The following is a 12,546-nucleotide window of genomic DNA, read 5'->3' on the forward strand; positions in this document are numbered from 1 at the left end:
TTACCACAAATGTAAATTTTAAAAAAATCACACAGCCTACGGCAGAATAGCATGTCACTGAGAAAAAAATATATTTTTTTACATAACTGCCAGTTTCCCTTCCCATCTTTTTTTCTCCCAGTCTCTCACCATCCAGACCATGATGTAGGAGAAGCCTGCGATCCACAGGGTAGAGCAGACAAAGGATAGCATGAAGTAGTTGTCCCAGCGAGGCGTGGAGCAGTTGGGGACGGTGAAGTACAGCAGCAGGCACAGAGGCCAGGCCAATAGCCACTTCAGTTTGTTGCACATACCCGCTGAAAACACACAGGGAAACATACAATGTCAAGGCATACATACATGGACTGTCTCAAGAGGGAGGAAGGGTACAAAGACAGATTCTTATGCCCCCTCATACTATATGAGACCTCTAAATCTGTCGGTAAACATTGATGCAGCAACCTCCGGCGCTAAAAGTTGAAGCCAATGCGAAAGTGCCAAAAACTGCAGGTCCTCTAATGTCCACTTGAGACTGGCTCCAGAAGCAAGTCAGTCCCGAAAGACCCCCATGTTTAAATGTCCAACTTAACAGCAGAAATAGACATAGACAAAAAAAAAAACAGTTTTGGTCTCCCTAGCTAATTTTCCCATGTATTACAACTGTACGGGGGGTGAATTCTGATAAAACTCACCCGTTAAAATGTTATTAAGGCTTAAAGTTAGGCATAACTAATGGGCACTGCTGCTTTGAGTAACAGGTGGGTGCTGCACTACCATGGCAACAATGTTGGTTACGTGATGTAAACATGGTGTAACCCCAGATTCAAAGAGTAAAGGTGGAGCCATAGCTGTTGCTATTTCGGTGTGTTTTCAGTTCATGAAAGTTCATTAGAACAATTTGGTTGCCTTAAAAAAATAAAGCCTTGTTCAGTGTTTGGTTGTACTAGAATATTCTCTAAGGAGTCAGATACCCAATTTTTCCGGTAAATACACTTGGTTTTAATGGTTTTAAGCCTGTTCTTTACCAGCAAAAATCTAAAATTAGCTTTATCACAGTTAACCATAGCTGTAAATTCACTGTGCTAACCAAGCTAGCAGCTTGGGTAGAGCTAACCCCAAGAAGCTAGCAGCTAGCATAGGGGTTAGCTCCACCCTTTCATCCAAATCACTCCTAGCTCCAAAAGTCCAAGATGGCGAAGTCCAGAATCTATAGATTATAACAATACTAGATGCCACAATGGCGCCTACTCATTCCAGTGTAGTTGCTAGCCTGGTACATAAACCAAATAAGTTGACTAGCTTCCAGGTTTACTTCCACGGTATATGGCCCACTGAATATGCACAGTAGCATTTCACCCAATGGCCCTTCCTGCAAATTCTCGCTCAGCTCATAGACTTTACATTGTGATGACATCACAGATTTTTAAATCGCTCTTTTTGGCTCCAGGAATGTTTTACAAATATGAAACCACCATGGATTAAAAATTCATAATAGAAAGAGTCATAATTGATATTGTTTGCAGTTGGAGGTGTCCTGTCAACAGACATCTCTTTAAGTGTGGTGGTTTATGAGAAAAATGCTTTCTGGCCATAGGGGATTTTTTTGCTGTACTACTGCTAGTGGCCACTGGGAAAAGTTTGCTGCAAGGGTAAGCAGCTTTCCAAGACTTTAGAATTCAAAATGGGAGTCCACATACAGTACTAGTGAGTGACGCCATGGTGGCTACGTCCATTCTTGTATACAGTCTATAATATCCACCCACAACAGTTGGTTGTCCTATTTCGGTTTTCATTTTCGTTAATTTATTTATTGAGTTGGGACAATGCACATTAATCAACATTACTGCATTGAGCATCAATGTAAATGCGTCAGACTTAGCACAGATGCTAAATTTCATCCGTAGTCCCAAGACAGGTACCTACACAACACAGACACAGTAAGACTTTAAAACCTCACAACTACAAATCATACAATAAACAATTACAAAACAAAACACAGGCAGACAATATCAAGACTAACATTATTATAACAAAACATTTTTAGCCCACAATTAAAGAGTTAAAAAGATCAATGAACCAAAAGCCCCCGGGAACAGGCATCAGATTAAGAAACAGTATTTAGGTATGGGTACATGTCTGATTTGTTTTTAACCAATGTTTGAGGGTTTTTTAGTAACACAGTAAGTAGTTGTCACAGTTTTAAATAAATTTCAATTTAAATAAGATTTATGCAAGTTTATTTCTTACTATATAGCTTTGAAATGTGGGGACAGACAATTTGCACTTTGTTGCAGTATCTAATATACAAGATTTATGCATGTAAGAATGTTTATGATAATCAGTTAATATAAAAATGGATGAAAATGAATAAGCTTGATAAAGCTTGATAAACTGTTTTCAAATTTGACTTGTTTTGATAAAGACATCTGATCCAAACACGCTTAATTAGATAAGAATGACTCTTGCAGATGATAAACATTAGATGCTCACACCAGTGATAAATCTTAAAGATACCCAGCAAACAGCGTCATGGTTGTGCTTTTGTTAATCTGTGTTTTAATCACATGATTCATGTCTTTATCTAAATAAGATGAAAAATAACGGCAGATTTATCAGTTCACTTTAACCTTTCATCAACTTTTTGGGATTACATGTTTGTGTATCATCCTCTTCATTGTGATTATTTTCAGTTATGAAAAGCCTTTAGCATTTTTGAAAGATTTTGTGAGCACTGCACTGATGTAAGAAAAACTGATGGAGTACGACACCACAGAGTCTGCTGTTTAAGTGGAAACTGAAGCGTGTCAAAAATAAAATAAAAGCTAACTGGGATAAATATTTTGTGCATGACTGTCAACAACCTCAAACCAACATTCAACAACCTGTGACTGCATTATGGGAAAAATCTTTCTCCTGATGTACTAAAAACATTACAACTATTACTAATTCTGAAAACAGAATTGTTTGTACCAAATGTTCACTGCTACAAATCCAAACTGCAAAGCTCATATATCAAAGGAACAGTTAAAAATTTTTGGAAATCGGCTTATTCTTGCTTATTTTCTTAATCTCACATCTGTGGAGTTGGGACATGATTAGCTTAGCATTAAGACTAAAAGCAGGGGGAATTAGCTAGCTTGACATTCAAAAATATGCCTGCAACCACTTCTAAAGCCAACTAATTAACACTTCTCTTTTGTTTAACGGGACAGCTCACCCCAAAATCGAAAAACTACATTTTTTTTCTCTCACCTGTAGTGCTGTTTATCAGTCTAGATAGATGTGGTGTGAGTTGCTGAGTGTTGAGATATCAGCTGTAGAGATGTCTGCCTTCTCTCCAATATAATGGAACTAGATGGCACTCAGCTTGTGATGCTCAAAGCGCCAAAAATACATTAGAAAAACTCAGCAGCAATGTGTCTTTCCAGAAACCATGACGTGGTTACTCAAGCTAATCCACGGACCTTGTTGTGAGCAGATTCATGTAGGAACTATTTTCTTTTTACCAAACTACACCCACCTACCGGATCAGTGTGCTGAAGGAAGAGTGCATCTATTCATGGACAAGAGGCTTGTGCTTGTGACAGTGCGATATGTAAACACTGATGGTTTCATCCTCAGCTGAGCTGTAATGTTAGCTAGCTCAGCTGAGCTAGCAGTATCAAACCAAGATGCACGTTTTCTTCTGCGTGGTGATGCGGTTGGTGGGTGTAGTTCAGTAGAAACACAATAGTTCCTATATCAAACTGCTCACAACAGGGTCCGTGGATTGTCTTAAATAACCAGGTCATGATGTCTGGAATGAGAGATTGCTGTTGAGTTTTTCAAATGTACCTTTTTTAGCGCTAAGAGCACCACAAGCCAACCACCTAGTTCCATTATATTTGAGAAAAGGCAGACATGTTTACAGGTAATATCTCCAATAGTCTGCAACTCACACTAAAAAAGTCTAGACAGGTTGGGGGAAAAATGTTTTGTTTGTTTTTTAATTTATTTATTTATTTTGGGGTGAACTGTCCCTTTAAGTTGTGCCTGTGCTTTAAGACGAAACACCTACAGCATACTATACCACCGACTACAGACCTTGTTGTGAGCAGTTTCATGAAGGGACTATTTTCTTTCTACTGAACTACACCCACCAACCATATGAGCGCCCAGAAGGAAGCGTGCATATACTGCTAGCTCACCTAGCATCACTGAGCTAGCTAATGTTACAGCTCAGCAGAGGAGGACACCATTAATGTTTACATCTCACGCTGTCACCAGCCTCTCGTCCATGAGTAGATGCACGCATCTTATGCAGTGATACAGTTGGCTGATGTAATTTGGTAGAAAGAAAAAAGTTCCTACGTGAAACTGCTCACACCATTTACAAAAAAACTTTTGTTTGTCTTCAAAAATAAATCCTTTTTTATAACAGTGTGTAAAACACATTCCACACAGATTCATCTACAGCAGGTACCTGGGCACTGGAAGGGCACTAAGGGTCCATCTCCATCTTCTTCTTCTTCCTCTTCATCATTCTCATTGTTCTCGTTGTCTTCGTTCTCTGTCTCATTGCCCGCCTCTCGGTCGTCATGGCGAACACTAACACCCCTTTCAGCCCCAGACAGCCCATTCTCTATGCCCCGCCTACTTCCTCCTTTCACTGGAACATCTGAGTCACCGTTGGTAAGAGTCCGTGTGTTGATCAGACGCTGCCTCTGTATCACACACACACACACACACACACACACACACAGTTATATAAACATAGAACTACTTTAAATGCTGAATTTATTTCATACAGCAGCTTCATTCATCAAGATTAAATTGAGAACCAGATGACATATCAATAGGGCCGTAACGGTACATGACTTACGCGGTACGCGACTTTCGGTTCGGCACGACCCTGTACCGAATTATTGGGCGCAGGATATTATTTTTATTTTATTTTGTTTTATTTTAATTCCGTTTTTGCGAGCCGAACCATTTAAAATATCTAGTTGGCAAGTGAGCCTGACGAACCTGAAGACCCACCCGCAAACCTTAAGTCCTCCGTTTGGGAACACTTTGGTTTCAGGGTAAAATACGAAGATGGAAATAAACAAGTGGACAAGACAAAAGCAGTGTGCCGACACTGCAGAACAGCGGTCGGGTATGTACTTGGAAACACGTCTAACATGCTAACGCATCTAAAGCGACACCACCCGAGTTTGAACGTTAACCGGCACGACTAGAAAAAGCAATCTGGTGCAAACTACGATATCGTCGTCGTTTAAAAAGAAAGAGCGTTTCCCTGACCATCGCGCTAAAGAAATAACCAACGCCATTGGAGTTGAGTAAAATTGTTTAAGCTGCACTTTAGATATAAGCATGTTTTGTTTACTGCACTTTAACAAAGTGGGAAAGCTAAGTAAGTTCCTAGTAAAACTGAATCTGAGCAGGCTTTAAAGCTGACCAGCTGCACTATACTTTTTATTTTAATTGAGTAAAACTGTTAAAGCAGAAATGTATATTTATATTTTTCATTCAAAAAATGTGTTAAAAAAACAGCAGGATTTTATTTTTCACTTTTATATTTCTATTTTCATTCAAACAATGTGAAAAAGCAGGATTTTATATATATTTGTTTCATTCAAAAATTGTGTAAAAAGAGTTAACTGCTGTGGTGGTATGTTTTAATAAGGTTACCAATAAGTAAAAGATATTTAATAGTTGTCTATTTTTTTTCATTACTGTACCGAAAAAAACCGAACCGTGACTTGTGTACCGAGGTACGTACCGAACCGAGATTTTTGTGTACCGTTACACCCCTACATATCAATATTTACTGGGAATTTCTTTCCTCTTTTCCAGTCAGACAATTAAAACAATTCAAATCAAACTGAAAGCACAAGTCATCTCTTTGTTGGCATGTGCAGGTGAGGGGTTCAATGTCATATAGTTGACTGGCTACTTAGCTAATGTGGGTTGCAGCTCAGAGTGTGCGACTCTTTGTCATGTCTGACACTAAAATTGAGCACTTTATTTTTTTTATATTAAATTTGTATTTAAAAGAGTGTGTGTTTTTTTTATTGTGAGGGTGGGTGCTATGCTTCAGTAACATGGCTGCAGTGCAACAACAACAAACAAACCATAGAGAAGCTCGCATTACAACACACACAGAGTGAGAGTGATTTCATTCTCTGCTCAGCACACCATTACTCAACTATATATTTACATAGCAAATAGTGGTTTGCTGCTACATTAATGCTTTGAATGTCACATAAAGAACTTTTAAGGTTAGCTTGAGCAGCTATGAAGCAGAGCTGTCAACTGTGTCATCAGTTGGTATCAAAACACCAGCACATGGGATTATTATTTCACTAACTGGTCAAGTATGCAGCTGTTCGTAACTTAGATGGAGAATAAAGAGCATTCTGGGTGGTGTAAGCACAGACAGGGTGTCATTATAAAACAAAAAAATATATATATTTTTTTCCTTTTAGGGGAGTTTTTCTCAAAACTCAACCAGCCTGTGATCAGTAGAGCACAAATGTATGAAGACTGTTGAAAAAAACCACTATTGAATATGACGTGGACAAAAAGGAGACTGAGGCTGGGCATGACATGTTGTCATTTTTTGACCAGGTTTCTACATCATGTCTTGCTTTATCCTTGAGAAATGTAATAAAAAACGTAATGCCCAGGATGTTCATTGGTGGAACTGATTTGTCGGCTGGACCCTCTGTGCAGCACCAGATTACCTTGTTAAAGAGGCTGTCTGAAACACTACTCCCTCTGAGGAAAACACACTGCAGTCTGCTTTAAATTGGAAATGGCAGCAATCTTTTTTTTTCCTCTCTTTTTTTCAATCAAAAGCGCAGCTGTAGTGCGCCTGGCCTGTGTGTATCCTGACCTCAGTGATGAGCATTCGTGAAGCCATGGTGAGGCGGGTTCGCGGGGAGAAGTGGCTGGTGATCATGATCCTCATGCCGGCCTCGGAGAAGGACAGCTGGTGGGGGTACGCCGACAGAAGCTCGTCCACCATCAACACCGACGTCTTCCTGTGGTGGTTCGCTGTAGGAAACACACACACATGCATGTAATCACAGAAATACACACATGCACCTGTGACCGCAAGAGAACATATCTATCTACTGTATTTTAAACCATGAGATATCTGTGATAGAACATATACACTCACCGGCCCCTTTATTAGGTACACCTGTTCAACTGCTTGTTGATGCAAATAGCTAATCAGCGAAAATGTGGCAGCAACTCTATGCATTTAGGCACGTAGACATGGTCAAGACGACCTGCTGAAGATCAAACCGAGCATCAGAATGGGGAAGAAAGGTGATTAAAGTGACTTTGAAGGTGGCATGGTTGTTGATGCCAGATGGGCTGGTCTGATGATCTACTGGGATTTTCATGAAAAACTATCTCTAGGGTTTACAGAGGATGGTCTGAAAAAGAGAAAATATCCAGTGAGCAGCAGTTCTCTGGGTGAAAATGCCTTGTTGATGCCTGAGGTCAGAGGAGAATGGCCAGTCTGGTTCAAGATGATAGAAAGGCAACAGTTACTCAAATAACCACTCGTTACAACCAAGGTATGCAGAAGACCAGCTCTGAATGAAAAACGTGTTGAATTTTGAAGCAGATGGGCTACAGCAGTAGAAGACCACACCGGGTGCCACTCCTGTAAGCTAAGAACAGGAGACTGAGGCTACAGTTCACAGGGCGTCACCAAAACTGGATAATAGAAGATTGGAAAAACATTGCCAGATCTGATAAGTCTTGATTTCTGCTGCGACATTCAAATGGTAGTGTCAGAATTTGGCGTACATTTGGAATGGAAGATTCGCATCATGGATGTGCAGCTGACAAATCTGCAGCAACTACGTGATGCTATCATGTCAATGTGCACCATAATCTATGAGGAATGTTTCCAGCACCTTTTTGAATGTATACAATGAAGAAATAAGGCAGTTCTGAAGGAAAAAGGGGGTCCAACCCGGTACTAGCAAGGTGTACCTAATAAAGTGGCCGGTAAGTGTAGTTCAGTAGCAGACACTCAGATCCCACATAACTAAGTTGCCTGAATACATTCCCACAATGTTTGTAACCATAGAAATGGTTCCACACAGGCTGCTACAGTGCCTTACATCTGAACATACAACTCTGCAGTCAAGAAATGACGCTTAAAGAAAAGTTCAACACTTTGATTACTGTTACTGGTAGTCATAGATGATCGTTATAACCTTCAACTCAACAGTTCAGCCTGTAACAACAAAGAATACACTTACTAATCAGAGCACTAAGAATGTAGTACTAGCAGAGCGCTAAATATTTTTTTGAATTTCTTGAACTGAATATGCACAGCAGTGGCTCCACCTGCGAGCTCCCGCAAACCACCATGGATCAAAAAAATCATGATAGAAGGATTCATAATTCATAATTGACATCGTTTGCAGTTTGAGATGTCCTGTCAACAGTTTTACAGATGTGTCTTTTACAATGGTGGTCTATGGAGAAAATGCTATGGGGATTTTTTTAGCTTAAATACCGTAAGTGAGGACTGGGAAAAAATTGTAAGCAAGGCTGAGCTGCTTTCCTGAGGGCCTGGAATGCACCCCCTGCGTGACCTAATGTTACCCCCAGGTGGGGCAAACATGCATGAAAAGAATCTATTTATTCCAACCAGAGAGAAACTATCAGATTAAGCATTGTCATCAGGCACTAATATTTTCCTATCAGATTTTCAAATGTTTACACCACCCCTCTCAACCTGATTGGAAATTCCCTCTGATCGGGCTGCGTCTCCTCTGATTGAGGTGATTACTTGAAACATTCTTATTCTGACTGGGCTATTATTGTGATTGTTAGTGGAATATTAGGGTCCATGTAAACACAACTGTTGTCTTCAGTGCCAAGAATGGAGATGGAGCAGTGAGGCCTTCAATATCCAAAGAATAGAAGCAGAGGGAAACAGCTAGCCATGCTCTGTCACAAGCTCAAAAATACAGTTAACAGTATGTGTGAAGCTCAGTAATTAGCATCTTTCTTTTGTTTAAGTGGTAAACAAAAAGAAATATACAACATGCAAACCTTTTCTGATTTAAGATGGAGTTGTATTGAAACTTTTTCCTGGTAAACAAGAGTTTATCCGTCTACCCAGTACTGTGCCCAGCTGTTGAACCCTTGTTAAACAGAAAGTGTACCTTTCTTCAGTAGAACAGAGGTAGCATCACAGCCATCATCTAGCTCGCCGTTATTAGCCGCTCCATTCCTCAAACTGGATGAGTTCTTCTTACGCCTCTCCAGAAAACGAACGACATGGGAGTTCATCCTGAAACAAAGGTCACATTAAGACTCAATCACATCTAACATTTATATACAATTAACTGGATGGGATATTGCTCCATGACTTGAAATTTCTATGACAAAATACTTTCATTTGTATTCGGCTTTTTGTTTTTTTTTTAGTTGCTCTTGGGCTCTTGCTTGACCAACTTCACACCACCTAAAATCCAGCGCCGCTTTATTGTGTTTCAATATTTATTGAATTTTTAAAGTTTTAATACTTACTTCATGATCAAAATGTAGACGAAATACATCAGAATCAATGTAAGAGCTTCCCACCTGGAAAACACAGTTAGGTCAATTCACCATGTCAGTTATTTAGTAAACTGTAATTTAATGCTGTCATCTTCTCATTAATCCTTGTGGTTCATTTTAAACAATCAACAAAATCAGACTCACCAAACCACTTTTTCGTCATATATGAACTGTAATAAGAGAGAGGAAAATGAGATGTAAAAATTGCAGATTTGAATATGTTATTCAAAAATCTGCTGAAATCACACAATACATAAAGGCATAATTACATGTGGACAATCAACAATATGATAAAATCTATTTATATCTCTCCACCCAACACACTCCAGGGTGTATCCTTTTGTTTGTAATGTTTATATGACTGTGTTTATCTGTTTCTTACCACTATTAGAGCAGAGATAGAAATGGTGTAGTACACAGAGTCTCTGAGCAGAGGCCAGCGGGTGAGACGGATTGTCTGGTAGAGACAGACAGACAGACAGACAGACAGATAGACAGACAGACAGGGAGAAGAAGTGAGATGATGCAAAAACTTGCCGACACTGAACTACATTTTTTGTTCTGTTGAGTAACACATCCCACAAGGTACTCACTGCTGTGCACTACTAACAAGATGAACCAAGCTCTGTGTGTGTGTGTGTGTGTGTGTGTGTGTGCTTTGGTCTTACATAACATGTAATCTAAATAGGAAAACAATTCTTTCAAGTATGTTTCTCTTTTCCTCGTGGGATTACAGCAGTGAACGGGACACGTATCATTTTCTGACACACACTTTTGCTGCAAAATAAATTAAGTTATAACGAGAGAAAGAAAGCATAGTTTCCATCCAAGGTTTTTAATGTGAAGTGCTCATTTTTGTTAACTGTATCAGCTTAGGCATACTGCAGAAAATGTAATATAAATATAATTCTTTGAGAACAAACAGTGCCAGAGGCTTGGCACAAACAGATCAGCTCATGCAGACTTAATAGTGCAGTGTTTAAAATGCCTGCTACAGGCTTGCGTGACTATTGGAGGGAAAAATGACAGAAAAACATTATTGATAGGTGTATGTGTGTTTCGCAGTGTACCTGTACGGCAAATATCCCACACACTCCGATAATGCAGAGGATGTTGAAGACGGCTGAGCCCACAATGGTGCCGACCCCGACATCACCTTTGGTGATGAAAACTCCTGTGCAGCAGATACACAAACACCGATAACCACACGTGACAAGCTATTCACATTTTGTGGATTAATCTTCTGGTTTTGTGTTTTTGGTGATGTTGACGTGATTCTGTGTTGTGATTGTAGTCAAAGAGCCAGCTGATCCACAATGCCTTGGTTCTGCGATTGCTATGTTAGCCCTGCTAATGGTAACTGGATAATAATTGAGTTCATACTAAAATAACAATAATTTTAAATTAAAGCTTGGTTATATTAACAGTTTTTATAGTTATATTTAAACTAGATTTGAAATATCATGTTCACAAGAATTAAGACAGATGTGGTCACACTGACCTTGACCTTTGACCTACAACCACTAAATTCTGATCAGTTTGTTGTTGAGTCCAAGTGGTCATTTGGGCCAAATCTGATGAAATTCCCCCAGGGTGTTCTTAAGATATGGTGTTCACAAGACTGGGACTGGGTACGGACAAAGTGAAAGCATGAGGTTTGACAGCTAACACTGGCGCAGAGGCACAATAAGAATAAAATCCTTTGAAAATCCTTGATAAGAAAACTGACAAATGACTGTTGAACTCTCATGCCTGTGATGAGAGGCCATGACTAGACATTTTTATTTAAGGGGTCACAAGCCTTAAAGTTTGCAACAAGCCTATTTGCACTCTTATCTTTGAATGGAATTGTGTGAAAAAAAAATCTATGGCAAAAAAACACAATTATCTGGATATGAAAATATACAAAATACCAACAATAAACAGAAAATACAAATTATTGTAACAAAAGTATGATGAAAGCTGCTAACCTAATCACTCTTCAAATACTGCTTCACCTACAATAAAAAGACTCTGGTAATTCAGTCTGAGTTCTGTGGTTCAATGTACAGTCCTTTGTTCATGAACATCAAGCAAGTGAATTTAATCATATTACCATCATTTCTGTTCTGGGGGCAGCTTCATCATGAAGTGGTACAGCAACTTCAATGTGACAAAATCATGAAATGCACAAGACATTTGCAGCGTAACATCATCCTCTGACCCTTTCTCTCCTTTTAACCCATTTTACCAATTTTAGATGGTGGTCTAAAATAAGGCTGAGATATTTTACTTCAGTAAGCCTTTTGATAGATTTTCCATTAACCTTTAAATGTAATTTATTCACTCCTGATGATGGCTGACCCCTGGATGAAACACACACTGACATAGCTTTAATGATGTTAACTATTACATAAACAGCAGTCTTGAAACTATGCTGCTACTGACGAGTCACTGTGGGCCTTAATATATAATGATACAGTAAACAATCTTGTTATGATTTTATATAATATGATGGAAAGAAATCTAAAATAGGTCCTTCTGTTGGGCCTTCTTATATAAAGGGTTTAGTTTTGACTCATTCTTATTGCATATACTGTAAGATATGAGCCAATTACTCTGGAGTATTTTTAAGCAACTCTCCTCTAGGCATTGTTTCATTGTCTTCATTTAGCCTAAGTTAAATATGATGAAATAATGTGATATTAATGCAGTCTTATCTCAGAAAATGTACTTTTAACTTGTTTTGAGGCTGTTCCCTCAAAGGATGTATGAATATGGGAATGCAAATGTGTGTGTGTGTGTGTGTGTGTGTGTGTGTGTGTGTGTGTGTGTGTGTGTGTGTGTGCTTCTCACCAATGACAGAGGTGAATAGTTCAGGAGCTGAACTGCCTGCTGCCATAAAGGTTGCTCCTGCAACATCTTCACTCAGGTGAAGACGCTGAGAGAGAGAGAGAGAGAGAGAGAGAGAGAGAGAGAGAGAGAGAGAGAGAGAGAGAGAGAGAG

General features: G+C 39.2%; 1 protein-coding gene across 1 annotated transcript in view; it reads right to left on the bottom strand.

The window, feature by feature from the left end:
• slc24a3 (solute carrier family 24 member 3) overlaps positions 1-12,546 on the bottom strand; it is a 142,809-nt gene that overhangs the window by 15,774 nt on the left and 114,489 nt on the right. Inside the window, exons 4-12 of the mRNA XM_050071806.1 lie at positions 12,397-12,481; positions 10,632-10,735; positions 9,944-10,018; positions 9,706-9,731; positions 9,532-9,585; positions 9,165-9,292; positions 6,860-7,020; positions 4,442-4,682; positions 130-296 (exon numbers count right to left, since the gene is read on the bottom strand). Of these exons, the coding sequence (XP_049927763.1) occupies positions 130-296; positions 4,442-4,682; positions 6,860-7,020; positions 9,165-9,292; positions 9,532-9,585; positions 9,706-9,731; positions 9,944-10,018; positions 10,632-10,735; positions 12,397-12,481 (1,041 nt within the window). The remainder of the gene's footprint in view (positions 1-129; positions 297-4,441; positions 4,683-6,859; positions 7,021-9,164; positions 9,293-9,531; positions 9,586-9,705; positions 9,732-9,943; positions 10,019-10,631; positions 10,736-12,396; positions 12,482-12,546) is intronic.

Source organism: Epinephelus moara, chromosome 19 (assembly GCF_006386435.1).
Source record: "Epinephelus moara isolate mb chromosome 19, YSFRI_EMoa_1.0, whole genome shotgun sequence".
Classification (NCBI taxonomy): Eukaryota; Metazoa; Chordata; class Actinopteri; order Perciformes; family Serranidae; genus Epinephelus; species Epinephelus moara.